Here is a 22894-nt window from a genome sequence, read left to right on the forward strand (position 1 = left end):
TCTGAATTCTAGGTCAGCCTGGGCTACAGCAAGACCCTACCTAAAAAATAATAATAATAATAATATAATAACCCATAAACCTACTAGAATAAACCAATTCTTGGAGATGATGGAGTCACTTTTACTTATATTATTTTTACTTGTTTGTTTATCACTTCATTACTTTAAGCACTCCCCACAGGCTTCCTGAATCTCAAATTTTTACTCTGGAAAGTTTCCTAGCTGCCTATATTACTGTTCTATCTCCTATCTAGGTTCAACCACCCTGTTTTCTCAATTGAGCTAAAATAATCCCTTCTTAAAATTCAAGTCAAAAAAAATTAAAAAAATAAAAATTAAAAAAATTCAAGTCAATGTTGATTTCTTTCACACTCAGAAGATGCAAACCAGCTGCTGGAGCTGGGTGTGATGCCACTCTTTTTTTTTTTTTTTTTTTGTTTTTCGAGGTAGGGTCTCACTCTGGTCCAGGCTGACCTAGAATTAACTCTGTAGTCTCAGGGTGGCCTTGAACTCATGGCGATCCTCCCACCTCTGCCTCCCGAGTGCTGGGATTAAAGGCGTGCGCCACCACACCCGGCTTAATGCCACTCTTTTAATACCAGCATTCAGGAGGCTGGGGAAGGAGGATCACTATGAGTTTGAGACCAGCCTGATATTGATACAAAGAAGGTATTATTATATGGAGTATGAAATGTCCTCCAGGAAGCTGGGAGACAAACGTAAGGAGGATCTCTGTGTTTGAGGCCAGACTAGACTAGCATGAGACCCTACCTTGGAAAAAAATTTAAAAAAGCACGCTGGGCGTGGTGGTGCACACCTTTAACCCCAGCACTCCAGAGGCAGAGGTAGGATCACTGTGAGTTCAAGGCCAACCTGAGACTACAAAGTGAATTCCAAGTCAGCCTGAGTTAGAGTGAGACCCTACCTCGAAAAAACCCCCCCCAAAAAAGAAAGAAAGAAATGCCACCCACAGGCAGATAGAGAGAGTATGGGCATGCCAGGATCTCCAACCACTGCAATCAATCTCCAGACACATGTGCCACCTTGTTCATCTAGCTTATATGGCTACTGGGGAATCGAACCTGGGATCTTAGGCTTTGCTGGCAAGTGCCTTAACCACTAAGCCTGAAAAGGCCCTTTTAAATCTTGTTTTCTTTTTTAAGTTTGTTTTATTTATTTATTTGAGAGAGTGAGAGATGGAAAGAGGGAGAGAAAAAGAGAATGGGCATGCCAGGGCCTCCAGCCACTGAAAACAAACTGCAGACACATGTGCCACCTTGTACATCTGGCTTATGTGGGTCCTGGGGAATCAAACCAAGGTCTTTTGGCTTTGCAGCCAAACCCCTTAAGTGCTAGGCGATCTCTCCAGCCCCTAAGTCCAGTTTTCTGATCTAAGTGGCTTACCCTATTATTATCCACATGGCTAATTTCCACACCATCTTTAAACTCCTCAAAATGCCCTTTTTAAAAAATAATTTACTTTTATTTATTTGACAGAGAAAGGAGAGAGAAAGAGAATGGGCGCACCAGGGACTCCAGCCACTGCAAATGAACTCCAGATGCGTGCGCCCCGGGGAATTGAACCTAGGTCCTTTGGCCTTGCAGGCAACCGCCTTAACTGCTAAGCCATTCCTCCAGCCCTTTTACCTTCACTTTCTACTACATACTACTATCTTTTTACCATAGACTGGAAAACACAAGCCTTTGGTTCACTAGTATAGTAGCAGTGCCTAATAATGCACTCCCTATTTACTGTTCAATAAATGTTACAAGAGCAAAACTAAGAACTGAAACAATAATTAGGACTAGTTGTCTTATGTTCAACAATTTTCTATCTACTGAGCTTGTACAGTAATTACTCAAATAGCACAGATTCAAACACTGCTCTGCTTCATAAAATATGCTGCAGTAAAAGGACACAGTGAAAAAAGCAAAGAGGCAACCCACAGAATGGGAAAAAATCTTCACCAGCTATATATCTGATAGAGGATTAGTATCTAGGATATACAAAGAACACAAAAAGTTAAATAAGGGCTGGGGAGATGGCTTAGCGGTTAAGCGCTTGCCTGTGAAGCCTAAGGACCCCGGTTCGAGGCTCGGTTCCCCAGGTCCCACGTTAGCCAGATGCACAAGGGGGCGCATGCGTCTGGAGCTCGTTTGCAGAGGCTGGAAGCCCTGGTGCACCCATTCTCTCTCTCTCCCTCTGTCTTTCTCCCTGTGTCTGTCACTCTCAAATAAATAAATAAATAAATAGATAGATAGATAAATTTTTTTAAAAAAGTTAAATAAGGAATCAAACAAGCCAATCAAAAATGGGCTATGGAGCTAAATAGAGCATTCTCAAAGGAAGAAATATGAATGGCATATAAGCATCTAAAAAAATGTTCTACGTCACTAGTCATCAGGGAAATGCAGATTAAAACTACATTGAGGTTAAGCCGGGCGTGGTGGCGCACGCCTTTAATCCCAGCACTTGGGAGGCAGAGGTAGGAGGATCGCCGTGAGTTCAAGGCCACCCTGAGACTACAGAGTTAATTCCAGGTTAGCCTGGACCAGAGTGAGACCCTACCTCGAAAAACCAAAAAAAAAAAAACTACATTGAGATTCCATCTCACTCCTGTCAGATTGGCCACCATCATGAAAACAAATGATCATAAATGTTGGCGGGGATGTGGAAAAAGAGGAACCCTTCTACACTGCTGGTGGGAATGCAATCTGGTCCAGCCATTGTGGAAATCAGTGTGGAGGTTCCTAAAACAGCTAAAGATTGATCTACCATATGACCCAGCTATAGCACTCCTAGGCATATATCCAAAGGACTCATTTCATTTCCTTAGAAGTACATGCTCAACCATGTTTATTGCTGCTCAATTTATAATAGCTGGGAAATGGAACCAGCCTAGATGTCCCTCAACAGATGAGTGGATAATGAAGATGTGGCACATTTATACAATGGAGTTCTACTCAGCGGTAAAGAAAATGAAGTTATGAAATATGCAGAAAACTGGATGGACCTGGAAAGGATTATACCAAGTGAGGTAACCCAGGCCCAGAATGCCAAACGCCACATGTTCTCTCTCATATGTGGATCCTAGCTACAAATGACTGGGCTTCTACGTGAGAATGAAAATACTTAGTAGCAGAGGCCAGTAAGTTAAAAAGGAGACATAAAGGATAGAGAAAGGAAGGGAGGAGGATACTTAATAGGTTGATATTGTATATATGTAATTACAATGATTGTAATGGGGAGGTAAGATTATGGAGAATGGAATTTCAAATGGGAAAGTGTGGGGGTGGGGAGGGAGGGAATTACCATGGGATATATTTTATTATCATGGAAAATGTTAATAAAAATTAAAAAATTTTAAAAATAAAAATAAAAAAATATGCTGCAGTAAAAATGAATCGAAAATTCACTTCTATACTATTATACGAGAAATTTGTCCAAACTAAAAAGCAATTCCCTTGCTAGGCAAGGTGGTGCATGCCTTTAATCCCAGCACTCAGGAGGCAGAGGTATAAGGATCGCTGTGAGTTTGTGGCCAGCCTGAGACTACACAGTGAATTTAGGTCAGTCTGGGATAGAGCAAGACCCTACCTTAAAGAAACCCAAATAAGCAAATAAATAATAAATAAATAAAAATATTTTTTAAAAAAAGCAATTCCATCCTGGCCTTGTTTTGTTTTCCCTTAAGGTTGAACCCAGGACCTTGTATATACTAAGCAAACTCTCACTGAACTATATATACAGCTCAATTTTTTTTTTTTGCTTTAAATCAAAGCTAAACTTCTAAATCATAGTGTGATTACAGCAATGAGTCAAGACTGAATCTTTTTCCCAGACTGACTTTTAAGGGTAACCTCTAACACAGAATATAGAAAATTCTTACAATACTTACAGTAGTCATAAGGTGCTCAGTAATCAATGCAATTTCTTGCTGTTTCTGAAGCAACAATGGCATTCCCATCTCCAGAGCAGTGGCTCCTCGCAAATGTACCTTCTGTGCCGAATGAACCACTAGTGGTATGACCAATTTGGCCCACCTCACTGACTCTTCAGCCATTGGAATTGGAGCTTGTTCAATTAGTCTATAATAGAAAAACCAATGACTAATTAGCTTGACCTCTTTCTGTACCGCTTTCTTGCTTTCAAAAGAGGTGGAGAGAAAAAAAGGGCGCACCAGGGCTCTAGCCACCGCAAACGAATTCCAGATGAGTGTGGCTTACATGGGCCCTGGGGAATCAAACCTTGGTCCTTTGGCATTATAAACAAAACACCTTAACTGCTAAGCCATCCCTCCAGCCCAAAAATAGAATTTTTTTAAAAAAGAGAAATGGCTGGGGATGTAGCTCAATTCCAATTCCATGGTAGAACAATTAACGTCATACTTGGAGCTCTTCTAGACTTAATCCTTATACTGGAAAATAAACATTTCACAGAAATATACCTAGTGATGCTCAGTTGTTTTGGTATACAAATATGTACAGAGAAACAGATTTTTACTTGCATTATCTGTCCTAAGTATCTAAATAAAGTCAAGACTTTTTGCAGGGCATGGTGGTACATGTCATTAATACCAGCAGAAGCAAAGGTAGGAGGATCATTGAGGGTTTGAGGCCACCCTGAGATTAGAATGACTTCCAGGTCAGCCTGGCTAGAGCGACACCATACCTGGAAAAACAAAAAGTCTAGACTTTTCCTGAAGTCTCCCCCCACCCCCGCCACCATGGCAATGGGGATTAAACCCAGCACACCTCATGCATGAAAGGCAAATGAGCACTATTACTACTGAATAACACCTCCTGATTTCACAAAAGTTTTAAATATGGCAAGCAAACTCTTCTGCATAGCTTGAAAATTTTGAAATTGTTAATAGTGTATTTTAAATTATTTATTTATTACAGAGAAAGAAAGGGAGAGAGAATAAGCACACCATGGTCTATAGCACTGTAAACAAACTCCAGACACATGTGGTACCACATGCATCTAGCTTACATTTTTTTCTTGCAGTACTCAACTCTAGGCCTTGTGAATGCTAAGCTTACAATCTACTACTAAACCATGCCCCCAATCCCTAAATACACCTTAATATTTTTTATGTGTGCATTCACACATGTGCAACCAACAGCATGTGTGAGGAAGAGGACAACTTCCTTTCTTAAGCTTTTGAGAAATTCTCCTGTGTCCCACCTCATGGTAGGCACGCTAGATTTATACAACTTGTGTCTTCTTACGTGAGATTTGGGGACCCAAATTCAGGCACTCAAGAGCTGCATGGCAAGTCCTTTACTTATTGAGGCATCTCCTGAGTCCAAAAATAAGCATTCTAACACAAATAAAATGCAAGAGCTGAAGAGATGGCTTAGCTGTTAGTGTTTGCCTGTGAAGACTATGGGCCCAGGTTAAGTCCCCAGTACCCACATAAGCCAGATGCACAAGGGTGCACATGCCTTTCGAGTTCATTTGCAATGGCTAGAGGCCCTGGTACACTCATTCTCTCCCTCTCCCTCTCCTCTCTCAAAATAAAGTACAATACAATGACTCAATCATAACATCAGAACACTAAGTAAGCAGTTAAAGCAAACAGCTTAATAAATGAAATCATTAAAGTTTAAAAACCAAGGAAAGTTTGTGCTGTCAGCATGCCTGTTCAAGAGTAAAGGCCCACTTCTAAGTTTATTTTTCAAGGCCTTAAAAGTCAGGTGTGGTGGTGCATGGCTTTAATTCCAGCACTTGGGAGGCAGAACTGGGAGGATTGCTGTGAGTTCGAGGCCACCCTGAGACTGCACAGTGAATTCCAGGTTAGCCTGGATCAGACCAAACACTACCTCAAAACAAACAAACAAAAACAATCAAAGCCTTGAAAAAGTCTTAACACACAATTTTTTGAATCAGAACTTTGTTTTCTCTCAACAGGAACATAACCAAGACTTAAAGATCAATTCAGTAAAAATAAACCTATAAACACAGTATCTTCCTAAGTTTTCTTTTTCATTAGTTTTTTTTTTTTTGTCTAAAGGCTATTCCAAGTCTGTTAACATTTATCTCATATTTAAATATAAAAACTCCAATGCCTTAAGTAAATTATAAATTTACAAAAACTATTCTAATTTACACTGCAACCAAATGCATACCTTATGATAACATTTAATGCTTCAAAATCAACAACAGCCGAATGTATCTCTCCTTTATTAAATACTTCTTCCAATGAATCAATAATACTGGACACCTGAAAGACAAAACCAATAAATACAAATCAAATAAGCCAGAAGTTTCATGAACACATAGTTAAGACATACAAGAACTACACTCACCATTTTGCCAACCACTTCAGTAGGAAATGTCTGTTTGGATATTACCCAAAGTGCTCTGGTACATATATTTTTGTCTGAGCTCTTAATGATACTGTTCAATTTTAAAAGCAGTTCTTGAGTATTTGCCTCTGAAAAGCAAGCAGTTTTAATTTTAATTATGTAAAACAGTGACAATCTTCCAAATCTCAATTATCAAAGTAGAAAAAAAAAAACAAATGGGGGGAAGAACACTCTTCACAAAATACACACAAATGGGAAAACAATGTTAGAGCAAATACTGAGCAGTCTCCAAATCAGTTTTGTTTGTTTATTTATTTATGAGAGAGGTAAAAGGCAGACAGAGAAAGAATGGGCACACCAAGACCTTCATCTACTGCAAACAAACACCAGACTCATGCACCACCTTGTTCATCAGGCTTATGTGGGTCCTGGGGAAGTGAACTTGGGTCCTTTGGCTTTGCAGGCAAGCACCTTAACCGCTAAGCCCCAAATCAGTTATTTTGTGCACCTAAATTAACGATAGGTGCCATTATGAAGATAGCACTTTTCGGGAAGATGTTATAAATGCTAGAACTGCTCTAAAATTAACAACTCAAGGCAGATGTGGTAGTTTATCCCTTTAATCCTAGCTGAGGCAGGATTATTTTGAGTCAGCCTGGGCTATAGTGACACCCTGCCTCAAAACAGGGGAGCCTGGGCCAGGGGAGATGGCTAAGCAGGTTAAGGCACTTGTCTGCAAAGCCTCACCAACCCGGGTTTGATTCCCCAGTACCCATGTAAAGCCAGATGCATGAGGTGGCACACGCAACTGGAGTTTGTTTGCTGTGTCCAGAGGCCCTGGCGTGCCCATTCATTCTCTCTTCTTGCAAATAATAATATTTTTGAAAGAGGTGGGGCTGGGAAAATGGCTCAGCACTTAAAGGCACTTCCTTACAAAGCCTACTGGTCTAGGTTCAATTCTCCAGCCACCCACATAAAGCCAGACACAAGAAGGGTCCATGGCAAGCATGGTGGTGCATGCCTTTGGTCCCAACACTCCTGAGGCCAAGGTAGGAGGACCACTGTGAGTTTGAGGCCCACCCAGAGACTACATAATGATTTCCAGGTCAGCCTAAACTAGGAGTAGGAGAACCTACTTCCAAAAACAACCATCAAAAAAAAGTTTGTTTTTCATAGCTATGGTGCCTATTTTATGCTTGGGAATCAAATTCACATTTTTATAGGTCGTGAACTGCATCTCCTCTATCACTGGGCTCTAGCACAGTATACAGTCACATTTCAACAGCCTCATTTAGGTTTGAGAAGTGGCACAGCGGTAGAATGCTTACATAACAAGGACAAGGTCCTGGTTTTGATTACTGTAAATTACATATAACTTCATTTTCTGGAGCTAATTTCACAATGTAAAATTTAGAACTATATATATATAAGCCACTGTTTATTTCATAGGTAAATCCTAAACTAGGCATAACAGATTCAGGAGCATAAAGCAGGAACAGTAATCTCAAGACCTAATAAGCTATATAGCGAGACCTTGTCTCAAGAAGTTTTTAAAAATGTAAATCCTAAAGTATACATTATTAAATTAACCCACAGGTAACAGTACCGTAATAATATATTATTTATACTTTAAGTACAACAAATACTAGTGGTTATAGTAAATTAGTCTACCTGATAATCCTGAAGCAATTTTGGGATTATATAAACAAAATCCCAAGGCTTGTAGGGCAGCACTACTCAGCTCTGAATTTTCACTCGAAATGTGAGCCTACAAAAACAAAAAACATTTATAGCACACAAAGAGAACTGTAAACAACTTCTACAAATGACAGTTATAAAACAAATTCAGTACTGTCATCAAAACAATCAAAAACGATCCAGAAGCTAGCTACACAATGAAGAACACTTCTAATCTGAAGGGGTAAGAAACAGAGGGAAAGCCGGGCATGGTGAACAGTGCCTTAAATGCCAGCACTGGAGGAAGCAGAAGGAGGATCATTACATAGTGAATTCCAGGTTAGCCTGGGCTAGGGTGAGACCCTACTTCAAAAACACAAAAATTCTTTTTTTTTTTTAAATTTTTATTTATTTGAGAGTGACAGAAAGAGGCAGAGAGAGAGAGAGAGAATGGGCAGGCCAGGGGCTCCAGCCACTGTAAAGAACTCCAGACACATGTGCCCCCTTTTACATCTGGCTAACACAGGTCCTGGGGAATGGAGCCTTGCACTGGGGTCCTTAGACTTCACAGGCAAGCCATCTCTCTAGCCCCCAACATAATTTTTAAAAAAAGGTGTTTTTTTTTTTATTTATTTGAGAGAGAAAGAATGGGTGGTCCAAGGCCTCTCCAGTCACTGCAAATGAACTCCAGACGCATGCACCCCCTCGTGCATCATCTGGCTTATGTGGATCCTGGAGAATCGAACCAAGATCCTTTGGCTTTACAGGCAAATGCCTTAACCACTAAGCCATCTCTCTAGCCCTGATTGTATTTTATTTTTTTATTTTTTATTTTTTGGTTTCTCGAGGTAGGGTCTCACTCTGGTCCAGGCTGACCTGGAATTAACTCTGTCATCTCAGGGTGGCCTTGAACTCATGGCAATCCTCCTACCTCTGCCTCCCGAGTGCTGGGATTAAAGGCATGTGCCGGGCTGGAGAGATGGCTTAGCGGTTAAGCGCTTGCCTGTGAAGCCTAAGGACCCCGGTTCGAGGCTTGGTTCCCCAGGTCCCACGTTAGCCAGATGTACAACGGGGCGCACGCCTCTGGAGTTCCGTTTGCAGAGGCTGGAAGCCCTGGCACGCCCATTCTCTCTCTCTCTCTCTCTCTCTCTCTCTCTCTCTCTCTCTCTCTGTGTGTCTGTTGCTGTCAAATAAATAAATTAAAAAAAAAAAAAAAGGCGTGTGCCATCACGCCCGGCTCTCTAGCCCTGATTTTAAAACTCTTAATCCCTTTGTCATACATAAAGGAATTTTGTACAGGGAACGGTGGCACACACCTTTAATCCCAGAAATTAAAAAGGCAGAGGAAGGAGAATTGCTGTAAGTTCAAGCATAGTGAATTCCAGGTCTGCCTGGGCTAGAGAGATGGCTTAGTAGTTAGGGTGCTTGCCTACAATGCCAAAGGACCATATTTGAATCCTCAGGACCCATGTAAGCCAGATGCACAAGGAGGTATGTGCGTCTGGAGTTCGTTTGCAGTGGCTGAAGGCTCTGAAGTGCCCAATTGCTTACTCTCTCTATCTCCCTATCTCTTTCTCTCTCTCAAGTAAATACAACTTTAAACATTTTAAAACAAAAAAAAATTTGTTTTTGCAAGATGCCTAGGGGTCAAAACTGGAGTCTTGTAAGCTAGTACTCTACCACCGAGCTGTATCCTCACTATGTCTTCTCAGGGTGGCCTCAAACTTATGGTGATCCTCCTACCTCTACCTCCCAAGCACTGGGATTAAAGGTGTGCGCCACCAGGCTCAGTTTTTCCATGTTTATTTCGGCTCTATGCACAACAGCTAGGAAATGGAACCAGCCTATATGTCCCTCAAATGATAAGTGGGTAATGATATGCTTCATTTATGAAGTTTTATTCAGTTGTAAAGAGGACTGTTCAAGAACAATTTTAACCTCTACCAGCATAGAACTTAAAACCCACATTTGCCAAATGGAGTCTCAATGTATCAATGTAACTCTGTGCCATCTTTTCTGGTACTATTTCCTACTCCAAAGTAATTTCTCTTCATTATCTACCATATCTGAGTCAAATAGCAAAGAATACTCAATTGTTATCTTGAGCAGAAAGAATGGTAAATGTCGGTTAAGATATATGACATACACTTCCAAAGGGCACTTTCTATTATAATTAAAAACTGACATTCCCCAACAAGGAGGGTCCCTGAGAGGGGGGAAAGACAGGGAGAGGGCTAACGATGGTACCAAAATGGCTGTATACACTGTGTAAATAACTAATAAAAAAAAATAACTAGAATGATGGCTTACAGGTCAAGACGCTTGCCTGCAGAGCCTAAGGATCCAGGTTCAATTCCCCAGTACACATGTAAGCCAGATGTACAAGGTGGTGCATACGTCTGGAGTTTGTTTGCAGAAGCTGGAGGCCCTGGTGACTCACTGTGTCTCTCTACCTGCCTCTATCTCTCAAATAAATAAATGAAAATTAAAAAGAAATACTTTAAAAAGTGGGGACTGGAAAGATGGCTTAGCGAATTAAGGCACTTGCCTGCAAAGCCTACCAACCTAGGTTCAACTCCCCAGTACCCATATAAAGCCAGATGCAGGTGGTGAAGCCATCTGGAGTTCATTAGCAGCAGCAGCTAAAGGCCCCGCCATGCCCATTCTCACCATTCTCATTCTTTCTCCTTACTGTGTCTGTGTGCAAATAAATATTTTTTTTAAAAAAGGCACTGGAGAGAAGGCTTAGTAGTTAACGCACTTGCCTATGAAGCCTAAGAACCCAGGCTCAATTCTCCAGGTACCATGTAAACCAAATGCACATGGTGGCACACGCAGCTGGAGTTTGCTTGCAGTGGCTAGAGGCACTAATGCACACATTTTCACTCTCTCTCCATCTCTAATAAATAAATAAAAATCATAAAAAAAGAAAAAGCCAGGTATGGTGGCACACACCTGCAATTCCAGCTCTTGGGAAGCAAAAGTAGGAGGATCGCTTTGAGTTTAATGCTAGCCTGAGAGTACATAGCGAGGTCAGCCTGGGCTGGAGTAAGACTCTGCTTCAAAAAATCAAAAACAAGACCAAGAAGAAAAAAGAGCCAGCGGGCATGGTGGCACATGCCATTAAGCCCAGCACTTGGGAAGCAGAGGTAAGAGGAACACTGACTTCAAGGACAGCCTGGGACTACAGAGTGAGTTCCAGGTCAGCCTATGCTAGAGTGAGACCCCAATTCAAAGAAAGGAAAAAAAGAAAAAAAAGAAAGCAAGCAAGAAAGAATTCTAAACATCAACATAAAAATGGACCTAGTGTGGAATTTTATGTAAGAACTTTATTCAGAAGAGCACACTGGCTCAAAATGCATGCAATAGGGTCCCTGATCCCATATGCTCTCTGTTATTAAATATATGAAAGTTCATATCTTCACATTAAATACACTGCTGACAGTAAAAGCTGGATAATAAATGTAACTTAATAACACTTTTAATCAACATGTATAGCTTTCTGCTTATGTAAACAAAACATGATGCTCCAACAATTTAAAAGTAGCCAGTACTTCAAAAGCTTTAAAAGTTAGCCAGTGCAGCATGGTGGCACATGCCTTTAATCCCAGCATTTGAGAGGCACAAGTAGGAGGGTCACTGAATTCCAAGCCAGCCTGGGACTATATAGTGAATTCCAGGTCAGCCTCAACTAGAGTGAGACCCTCTACTTTGAAAACAAACAAACAAAAAGTTAGCCAGGAATCAAGATAGAAATATAGTATTTGAAAGAAATGACTCATAAGCACAAAAACAAGGTCATAAAAATAAGAATTTCAAGTTCTGAGCCTGGAATGTAGCTCAGATTATAGACTACCTGCCTAACACGCATAGGGCTCTGGGTTCAAATGCATGGTATAAATGGGGAGTGATGTCAAAAGCCTATAATCTTAGCACTTGTGAGGTGGAATTAAGAAGCTCAACATCATGCTATGCTACCTATCATGTGGAAGTCAGTCTGAGCTACAAACCACCTCCAAAGGAAGAAATAACAGATGTTTCAAGAAGTGGGGGGGGGGGGCTGGAGAGATGGCTTAGCGGTTAAGTGCTTGCCTGTGAAGCCTAAGGACCCCAGTTTGAGGCTGCATTCCCCAGGACCCATGTTAGCCAGATGCACAAGGGGTGCATGCATCTAGAGTTCTTTTGCAGCAACTGGAGACCCTGGCACACCCTTTCTCTCTCTATCTCCCTTTCTGTGTCACTCTCAAATAAATAATTAAAATAAACAAAAAAATTTTAAAAATAAGAAGTTTGGGGAATGTACTTCATTCAGCCTTTTCATTCTAAACCAAGAATATTAAAGTGTTGGCCAGGCACGGTGGCATACACCTTTAATCCCAGCACTTGGAAACCATTACCATGAGTTCAAGGCCACTCTGAGACTACATAGCACACAGTGAATTCAGGTCAGCCTGGAACACAAAGAGACCCCATCTCAAAAAACAAGTAAAATCACGGAAAATGCTAATAAAAATTAAATAAATAAATAAATATTTTTTAAAAAGTTCAAGCCAGGTGTGCACATGCCTTTAAACCCACCACTCAGGAGGCAGAGGTAGCCCTGAGTTCGAGGCCACCCTGAGACTACATAGTGAATTCCAGATCAGCCTCAGCTAGACTAAGACCCTACACCTCAAGAAAAAAAGTTCATTATCAAGGAAAAGTCATAAAGCTATTGAGCAGTCAAATGAAATTAACAGATTCTTAGTTTAATGTTAAACTATTACCACCTCCTTGTAAATAAGCAAAAAATGCAAACTAAAATAACAACTTTGCAAACAAGCAAATTAGATGGCCTGGAACTTACTATAATACCAACACATGGAAGGCAGAGGCTGGAAGACCCCACCTGGTCTATTTAGTGGACTCCAGGCCAGAAAGGATTACATATGAAGACTCTGTCTCAAACAGCACAAAAAATACATACACACTCTAGCTAAAGAATAGACCAAAGACAGTTTCCAGTAACTTACTTATAAGTATATTTCCAAGAACCACAATCATCTCTGATCACTACTTTTAAGGGCACAGGCTCTGGACTGAAATGGCTGAGAGCAATTTTAGGCAAATTAAACCAATTTCCAACCCTACAAAGGAGCTAAAGGAGTGAACACAGCGCTAGAAAGGTAGCTCCCTGGCAAACAGATATAGCATCTGGTTTCTAGAGCACAGAACAGTCACCCAAAAAACAACAACAAAAAAAAGTAAAGCCACTGGGTGTGGTGGTGCACAACTTCAGGCAGCAGAAGTGGGAGGATAACAATGAGTTTGAGGCCAACCTGGGCTACAGTGAGACCCTACCTTGAAAAAAAATACAGTAATCCTATGTTATTGCTGTTATTTTCCTAATCTTATTTATGAGAGAGAAAGCACGCACATATGCAGGCAAGGTAGGCAGAGTGAGTATGTAGGGACTTCAGCCTCTGAGCACCTGGTTTTACGTGAGGACTGGGAAATCAAACCCAGGCCCTCAAGCTTTGGAAGCAAGTGCCTTTATATGCTGAACCATCTCTCTAGCACATTATGTTAGATTCAAAGTTTTATTAGTCCAACAGGCAATGTTACCTTCAAAATGAAAAATTAAGAATAGAAAACTAGGGCTGAAAGATGGCTTAGAAGTTAAGGTGCATGCCTGCGAAGCCTAAGGACCAAGGTTCAAATTCACCAGGTCCCATGTAAGCCAGTTGCAAATGGTGGCACATGCATCTGGAGTTCGTTTGCAGTGGCTAGAGGTCTTGGTGTGCCCATTTTCTGTCCCCCCTCCCCCAACTCTGTCTGTCTCTAATAAATAAGAATTAAATAAAAAATAAGCTGGGTGCGTGCCTTTAATCCCAACACTGGGGAGGCAGAGGTAGGAGGATCACCAAGAATTCCAGACTACATAGTGAATTCCAGGTCAGCCTGAGCTACAGTGAGACCCCCACCTCAGGGAAAAAAAAAAAAAAAGAAATCAAACTATGAAAAAGTCCCTCAACTGATGGTGAATAATGATACAATGGAGTTCCACTCAGTGGTAAAGAAAAATGAAGTTATGAAATTTGCAGGAAGCTGGATGGATCTGGAAGGTATTACACTTAGTGAGGTAATCCAGGCCCAGAAAGCCAAACTTCACATGTTCTCTCTCATATGTGGATCCTAGCTACAAATGATTGGACTATGTGAGTAGGAATAAAACTCAGTAGCAGAGGCCAGTAAACTAGAAAGGGGATATAATGGAAATAGAAAGGGAAGGAGAGGGGACTTACTAGGATGGCATTGTATAAATGTTAAGTAGAAGAACAGATTGATAGGGGTGAAAAGGCATAAGTGAGATCAGGGTAAGAGACTGAATAAAGGAAAGGTGGAGGGAGGGCTAATCAAAATCTAAAGGATATAAATAAGTCATATGGAAGCCTATATTTTTGGACAATGGGACACTCAGAAGCCATAGACTGTTTCTAGAAAATTTTCAGTGCCAAGGATGGGTTATGTTCCAGTGAGTTGTTGGCCAGGTAAGTCCCCAATACCCCCAAAACATTACAGGCCACTGCCAAGGCTCTTGATTTCCCACCAGAAATAGATGGTAAGACCCTACTGCTGAAGACTTGGGCTGCAAGGTCACTGAGAAACCCTGTTGGAGCTGAGCTGAAAACCTCCATGTAGACCAGCTGACAGAAAGCTGGAAAAAGCTACAATGCATGCAGCTCAATGGGAGAGAGAGAAATCACCAGTGAAGATACTCAACAGTGGACACTGCAAGCCTTATATTTGGCCACCCAGACCAAATGAGCCAATGGGTACAACAGCGGCATGTCTGTTATGGGGGAAACCAACCGCTCTCTAATTGGACGGAGAGCCACTCCATGGGAGGGAATACATCCCTGATACTGAAAACCTACAACAGGAGTACTCATGAGGCCTAGGAGTGTAACACCTCCTGTTGTCTTGCTAAATGTATGTACTATACTCACCAAACTGCCCAGTAAGCACTTCTCTTAATGTTCATATATATTGATGCTACTCTCACTTTTAGCTAGAGAACCTTTTCAGATAGCAGTGACCTTGGGATGACTCATAAGGCACCATGGTGCTGAGAAATGACAGAGGAGTGCTCAGCACTGAAATATTTATATCACATCTTCCAAGGCTCAGCGCCCATTGCAGAAGAAGGGGCTGGAGAGATGGCTTAGCAGTTAAGCGCTTGCCTGTGAAGCCTAAGGACCCCGGTTCAAGGCTCGATCCCCCAGGACCCACGTTAGCCAGATGCACAAGGGGGCGCACGCGTCTGGAGTTCGTATGCAGTGGCTGGAGGCCCTGGCGCGCCCATTCTCTCTCTCTGCCTCTTTCTATCTGTTACTCTCAAATAAATAATTAAAAATTTTAAAAAATTGCAGAAGAGGTGGTGAAATGAATGTAAGAGCCAAAGGAAGGGTAGGACTCCTTACAATGTGCTCCTCCAGACACAAAATGGCCTGGATATCCATGACCTCCCAGTGCATGACACTACCTACACAAGACTATCATAATAGGAGGAAAAGATCATGACATAAAATAAGAGACTAATTGAGAGGGGGAAAGGCTATGATGAATGAAGTTTCAAAGGGGAAAGTGGGGTAGGGAGGGAATTACCAAGGGATATAATTTACAATTATGGAAGTTGTCAATAAAAAAAATTAAAGTTAAAAAGAGAAAGTATAAAAAATGATACAGACCTGTAAAACTGTGTAGAGCCGAGAAAGATTTTTCTCAATCTCTATAATGACTTCTTTTCCTCCTTCTCCAGTCATTCGACTTTAAAAAAGGGACAAAAAACAGGCTTAAGCAAAGGGCAGAAACAATACAGTATCGTAATCACTCTCAAGCTCTTGTAAATAAATTCACCCAGGTCTTAAAAATGATAAATGATAACAATTTTAGGCAAGTAAATAAATGAAAATAAAGTGCGTAAAAACCAACTCTGGGGCTGGAGAGATGGCTTAGTAGTGAAGCACTTGCCTATTAAGCCTAAGGACCCCAGTTCAAGGCTCCATTCCCCAGGACCCGCGTTAGCCAGATGCACAAGGGGGCACACGCGTCTGGAGTTCGTTTGCAGTGGCCGGAGGCTCTGGCGCACCCATTCTCTCTCTCTCTCCCTCTGCCTCTTTTTTCTGTCTCTCAAATAAATAAAGAAAAAAAATTAAAAAAAAAAAACAACAAACAATTCTGTGTCAGGCATCTACCCGGTCATTTCAGCACGGGGCAAGACCTAAGCAGGAGGATCACAAGGTTCCAGGCTCCCCTGAAAAAAAAATCAGTAAGACCATCATACTTTTTTTTTTTTTTTTTTGGCCAACATAATGTACTCAACTTTTGGTGTTTTATTATATCAAAATCAAACAGAGGCTGGAAGGATGGCTCAGCAATTAAGGCACTTGCCAGCAAAGCCAAAGGATCTAGGTTTGATTCCCCACAACCCATGTTAAGTGAGATGCACAAGGTAGTACAGGTGTCTGTCTGTAGCAGTTCGAGGCCTTGAAGTGCCTATTCCATCCCTTCCTCCCCTCCTTCTTCCTCTCGCAAATCGAAGGGGGAAAAAAGACTTGGGAGGCAGAAATAGGATGATCACAGTGAGTTCAAGGCCATCCTGAGACTACATAGTGAATTCCAGGTCAGTATGGGCTAAAGTGAAACCCTACCTTAAAAAATAAAATAAAGATTAAATAGGATTCCACCTCCTTGGTCCACGAATTTATTTACTTGCATAAAATTGTTAGCCAAGATTCAGGAAATTTTTTTTTTCTATCATTGTGCAAAGAAACAACGGGCTACTGCTTTAGTTCTCTAGGCTGGAGAATTGGCGGATTAAAGCGTTTGTCTGCAAAGCCAAAAGACCAAAGTTCGATTCCCCAGAACCCAAGTACGCCAAATGCACAAGGTAACACATGGGTCTGGAGTTCGTTTGCAGCGGGTGGAGGCCCTGCCGCACCCATTCTCTCTCAAATAAGTAAATGAAAATAAAGTGCTTAAACCCCAATTCTGGTGTCAGGCTTGGTGGCTGGCAATTACCCGGTCATTTCAGAACGCGGCAAGGCTGAAGCAGGAGGATCACAAGGTTCGAGACCCCCTGGCCTAAGAGGAGAGCACGACCCCCCAAATGCGAAAGAGAATTCAGGATGGCCACTTTCTCAATCATCTGAGACGATTTACACACACGCACACGTCCACCAGAAACTTGCCTAAGTCGGCGTTCTCCCCGCCCGCCCCGAGCAGTGGCAACGTCACTCGGCAGGCGCGTCGCCAGCACCAGGCCACGGCGTCCTCCCGCCGGCCTCACCTGGTAAGGCTCAGGTACGCGTCGGTCCGCTCTCCGTGGGACACCGAGGCGTCCTCCAGCGTCTCCAGCAGCGGCTGCAGCGGGCTCTGAGCCGGGGCCGTCATGTCGGCCGCAGTGAGGTCGGGACCGGAAGAGAAGGAGCGAGCCTAGTGACCGAGGAAACCGGCCCGGCCCGCAGGCCGCTAGAGCCCCCGGCCCACCTTCCGGACCCCGGCCCACGCCGCTCGCGCCACCACTTTTCCCGGGCAGCTTTCAACGGAGGGAGGAGCCCGGCGGGGGACGGGCGAGCGTGGCGTGCCGCCGCGAGGGGGCAGAGGCGGAGGCGGCGCTGGCGCAGCGCGCGCCCGGGACTCAGCGCTCCCCCTCCCCACGCACGGAGCTCACGGCCGGCTCTCCTCCGCCGCGATCCCCGCGGGCCCCGCACGCGGACGCGGCTTGCAGGCCCGGGCTCGCGCGGCTCTCTCCCGCGTGCCACCCGCTCCCTCCAGGACCAAGATGGCGGCGGGGGCGGGCCCAGGAGCGCGCGCGGGAGCCGGGCAGGCCTGGCGGGAGAGGCTCGAGCCAATCCAACAGGCGGCGGCGGCGCGCCGGAGTCGTCGATGGCTCCCCCAAGCCCCGCCCCTCCCGCCCCGCCCCGCCCCTCGGGTCACCTTGAGGCGGGGGTGCTTGCCCCAGGCTAGACGCTTGGATTCCTGAATGGTCCACGTTCAGATGACGTGAGTTTACTTGAGTCCTCGCACCAAGTTTTCAAACTCACAAATCCGCACTTTGGCAAAAAGAGATAACAGGATCCGGGCGTGGTAAAACACGCCTTTAATCCCAGCCCTTAGGAGGCAGAGGTGGGAGGATCACAGTTCAAGGCCGGCCAGAGACTCCATAGTGAGTTCCAGGTCAGCCTGGGCTAGCTAGAGTGAGACTCTACCTGGGAAAAAAAAAAAAGAGAGAGAAAGAGAGAACACACCTGCTGCAATTTGAGTGGGTGGATGTATGTATGTGTATAGTGTTTGGTGTTTTGTTCTGTTCTGTTTCGCGGTGCTGGAGACCCAATGGCCGGCCTTGAGGCTCTACCCCCATGCCACCCCCCTCCCCCCCCCCAATGGACTGTTCCACAAAACAGTTTACCAAGCTAGCTCGCTCCCCTCTCGGGTTTAGCAACCTAAGAGACTTAATTACTTTGTCTTCTTTTCTTCCACTGTAGGTGAGGCCCGTGGTTCTCAGTCTTAAACTTACATAACAAAGTCCTTGGAATGATTGTCATTAATGTGGAGATTTCTGGACACCGCCCTTCCACTTTGTAATTCAGTTGACTGCTCACCGGATTTTCAGTTTTCTATGAGGCCCAATTGTTGATGGGTGGGAGTTGACCTGTGCTTGAAGGAACCACAGTAAATCTTTACTGAAGTTGCTCTCCTTATTAATATATTGCTCCTCATTTCATGCGTCCCCCAAGCTTTCTCTACAGCAGACAGGATTGTATCAATTATATATCAGACACAAGACTTTGGGGTCAAAGATAGGTGTATAATTCCAGCACGTGTCAGGTAATGGCTGGAGGATCAGTTCAATGTCACACCTACCTACCAAGTTTGAGCCCAACCTGAAGTATTTGGGAATCCCCCCCCCAAAAAAAAATCAAAAAGGCACTCTAGGACAGATGGCTCAGCAATTACCTGCAAAGCCTAATGACCTGAGTTTGATTCCCTAGTACCCACATAAAGCCAGATAAACAAGTTTGCACATGCTTCTGGAGCCTGCTTGCAATAACTAGAGGCCCTGCTACACCCATTCTATCTCTATCTCTATCAGTCTGTCTCCCTCTGTTGCAAATAAATTAATTTTTTAAAATTATTTATGTATTTATTTGACAGAGAATGAGGGAGAGAGAATGGATGCACCATGCCCTCCAGCCAATGCAGAGGAACTCCAGACACATGCGCCCCCTTGTGCATCTGGCTAACATGGGTCCTGGGGAATTGAACCTGGATCCTTTGGCTTTGCTGGCAAATGCCTTAACTGCTAAGCCATCCCTCCAGCCCTTAATTCTTTTTAAACAACACACTAAATTTGCCTTACAGAAGCTATCTTATCCAGTCTTTATCCAATCATATTCCTTATGTAGTTTATGCTTCTCCTAGCATTAACCTCTCATTATGTATCTTTCTAACCTACCTACGGCTTGTTTTTTGAGGTAGGGTCTTATTCTAGCCCAGCTGACCTGGCACTCTGTAGTCCCAGGCATCTTCCTACCTCTGCCTCACCACCCAGGTCTGAATTTAAAGGCATGTGACACCACTCCAGGCCCAACCTAGGTTTTTTTTTTTTTTTTTTTTTTGGTTTTTCGAGGTAGGATTTTACTCTAGCTCAGACTGACCTGGAATTCACTATGTAATCTCAGGCTGGCCTCGAACTCACAGCAATCCTTCTACCTCTGCCTCCCGAATGCTAGGATTAAAGTCGTGCGCCACCATGCCTGGCTTCCAACCTAGGTTTTTGTTTGCTTACCTCCTATGAATTTTGTGAGAATAGAGGTACTGCTTTATTTGTTTTCTGGGGGTTTTTACACCTTAACTTCTCACTTTTACTTTTTTTTTTTTTTTTTTTTTGGTTTTTCGAGGTAGGGTCTCACTCTAGCCCAGGCTGACCTGGAATTCCCTATGTAATCTCAGGTTGGCCTGGAACTCACTGTAATCCTCCTACCTCTGCCTCCCGAGTACTGGGATTAAAGGCGTGCAGGCTGATTTCTCACTTTTAAAGGGCTAGGAGGTCATGAGATTTGTACCTTCTTCAAATATAAGCTTCTAAACCAGGTGTAGTGGGGCTTGCCTTTGATCCCAGCACTTGGGAGACAGAGGTAGGTGGATCACTGTGAGTTCCAGGCCAGCCTGGGCTACAATAAGACCCTATCTTGAGAAAAATAAAATATATATAATTTATTTTTGTTTGTTTGTTTTCATTTTCATTTTCTGTTTTTTTTTTTTGTTGTTGTTGTTGTTTTGTGTTTTTTTTTTTTTTTTTTGAGGTAGGGTCTTGCTCTAGCCCAGGATGACCTGGAATTCACTATGTAGCTTCAGCGTGGCCCTGAACTCATGATGATCCTGGTACCTCTGACTCCCAAGTGCTAGGATTAAAGGCATGTGTACTACACCCAGCCATATATATATTTCTATGTTCTGCCTAAAATGTTTTGTAATATTTTATCCTCACCCCGTGCCAAAAATCCTCCAGCAATTCTCATCTTTTGCCAACTGTTGGCATAGCCTGCAAGTCTATTAGTGATTGGGCCATTGCTCATGTTCATCTCCACCTTTACACCCACTTTGTCAGGTTCTAAACAGTCCACCAGAATTTCTAACTTTTCTATAGCTTCCCCACCCTCCCCCACCCCACCTGGTTCAGCCAGCCCAGGCTGACCTGGAATTCACTATGTAGTTTTAAGAGGGCGGCCTCAAACTCACAGAGATCCTCCTACTTTTGCCTCCTGAGTGTTGGGATTAAAGGCAAACACCAACACACCCAAATTTCCCCCCGCCCTTTTTTTTTGTTTTGTTTTTCGAGGTAGGATCTCACTCTGGCCCAGGCTGACCTGGAATTCACTATGTAGTCTCAGGATGGCCTCGAACTCATGGCAATTCTACGACCTCTGCCTCCCGAGTGTTGGAATTATAGGCATGCACCAACATGCCCAGGTATTTCAATTTTTTTTTCTTTTTGAGGCAGAGTGCATGCGCCACCACACCTGGCTGTCTTATCATTATTATTATTTTTTGTTTGTTTGAGGTAAGGTCTCACTCTTGTACAGGCTGACCTGGAATTCACTATGTAGTCCCAGGCTGGCTTTGAACTCACGGTGATCTATCTCTGCCTCCCAAGTGCTGGGATTAAAGATGAGTGCCACCACACCTGGCTCTGTCATCGTTTTAATTAATTAGATTATTATTTTATTATTATTATTATTTTGGTTTTTTGAGGTAGGGTCTCACTCTAGCTCAGGCTGACCTGGAATTCACTATGTAGATTCAGGGTAACCTTGAACTCAAGGCAATCCTCCTACCTCTGCCTCCCAAATGCTGGGATTAAAGACGAGCGCCACCACGCCTGGCTCTTATTTTTGGTTTTTGAGGTAGGGTCTCCCTCTAGCTCAGGCTGACCTATGTAGTCTCAGGGTGGCCTCAAACTCGTGATGATCCTCCTACCTGTGCCTCCCAATTGCTAGGATTAAAGGCATGTGCCACCATGCCCAGCTCTCATCATTTTTTTTCAAGGTAGGGTCTCTTTTTAACCCAGACTGGTCTGGAATTCATATGTAGTTCTAGTTTGGTCTGGATCTCACATTGATCCAACTACCTTGGCCTCCCAAATGATGGGATTAAAGGTATGCTCCACCATGCCTGGCTTCATCTAATTTATTAAACTTATTGTTTATACAATACCTTGTTATATAGGGCACACAGGTTTTGAATTTGGGATTCTCTTGCCTCAGCTTTCTGAGTACAGGGATTACAGGTATGTACCATCATACCCAGTTGACACATAACTTTTTTTTTTTGTGAGAACGACAGACGGGGGGGGGGGGGGGACAGAATGTGCGCGCCAGGGCCTCCAGCCACTGCAAACAAACTCCAGACGCGTGCACCCCCTTGTGCATCTGGCTAACGTGGGTCCTGGGGAATGGAGCCTCGAACCAGGGTCCTTAGGCAAGCACTTAACCGCTAAACCATCTCTCCAGCCCGACACATAACTTTTTAAAAAGGGAAAATCTAAGTAAATTCCAGGTCAGCCTGGGCTAGATCCATGCCATACCTCAAAAAACTACACACAAAAAAATACACAAATAAGGCCAGGGAGATGGTTTAGTGGTTAAAGGCAGTACTGAAGAACTCAAAACTCATCAAAGTGCTGAGAAGAAATGAAAGTGGAGTGGTCAGCACAAAGTAGAATCTCTATCACACCCTCCAAGGCTCAAAGAAAATTGCTGAAGAGGTAGCAGAAAAAATATAAGAGCCAAAGGAAGGGGAGGAGTGTTTTGCAATACTGTCTTCCAGACGTATGTGTCACCTTGTGCATCTGGCTTATGTGGGTCCTAGATAATTGAATCTGGGTCCTTTGGCTTTGCAGGCAAGCCATCCATCTCTGCAGCCCTGTTTTTTTTTTTTGTTTTGTTTTGTTTTTTTTACACATTACTGTTTTGGGTTGTTTTTTTTTAAATTAATTAATTAATTAATTAATTAATTAATTATTTATTTATTTGAGAGCGAGAGACACAGAGAGATAGAGGGAGAGAGAGAGAGAATGGGCGCGCCAGGGCTTCCAGCCTCTGCAAACGAACTCCAGACGCATGCGCCCCCTTGTGCATCTGGCTAACGTGGGACCTGGGGAACCGAGCCTTGAACCGGTGTCCTTAGGCTTCACAGGCAAGCGCTTAACCGCTAAGCCATCTCTCCAGCCCTGTTTTGGGTTTTAAATTAAGGTCTTTGGGGCTGGAGAGATTACTCAGTGGTTAAGACGCTTGCCTTCAAACCTAAGGACCCAGGTTCTATTCCCAACTACCCATGAAAAGCCAGTTGCACAAGA

At 43.3% G+C, this 22894-nt stretch overlaps 1 protein-coding gene and 1 long non-coding RNA gene across 7 annotated transcripts in view; one reads left to right on the forward strand and one right to left on the reverse strand.

Annotated features, from left to right (window-relative positions):
- Rif1 (replication timing regulatory factor 1) overlaps positions 1–17503 on the reverse strand; it is an 86855-nt gene extending 69352 nt beyond the window's left edge. For 4 of the 6 annotated variants that reach the window (XM_045146828.1, XM_045146830.1, XM_045146829.1 and 1 more), the window contains exons 1-6: positions 17324–17502; positions 15723–15801; positions 7987–8083; positions 6316–6443; positions 6136–6230; positions 3900–4089 (exon numbers count right to left, since the gene is read on the reverse strand). In XM_045146828.1, coding sequence (XP_045002763.1) covers positions 3900–4089; positions 6136–6230; positions 6316–6443; positions 7987–8083; positions 15723–15801; positions 17324–17427 — 693 coding nt within the window. In that variant the 5' untranslated portion in view covers positions 17428–17502. Of the gene's footprint in view, positions 1–3899; positions 4090–6135; positions 6231–6315; positions 6444–7986; positions 8084–15722; positions 15802–17323 lie in introns of all 6 variants that reach the window. The other 2 variants (XM_045146832.1, XM_045146831.1) reach the window with 1 other exon arrangement.
- A 459-nt stretch (positions 17504–17962) lies between these two features.
- LOC123460038 lies at positions 17963–18741 on the forward strand. The gene is made up of 2 exons (XR_006636747.1): positions 17963–18039; positions 18522–18741. It is a non-coding gene; the product is annotated as an uncharacterized LOC123460038 (long non-coding RNA).
- Positions 18742–22894: the final 4153 nt, after the last annotated feature.

Source organism: Jaculus jaculus, chromosome 4 (assembly GCF_020740685.1).
Source record: "Jaculus jaculus isolate mJacJac1 chromosome 4, mJacJac1.mat.Y.cur, whole genome shotgun sequence".
Classification (NCBI taxonomy): Eukaryota; Metazoa; Chordata; class Mammalia; order Rodentia; family Dipodidae; genus Jaculus; species Jaculus jaculus.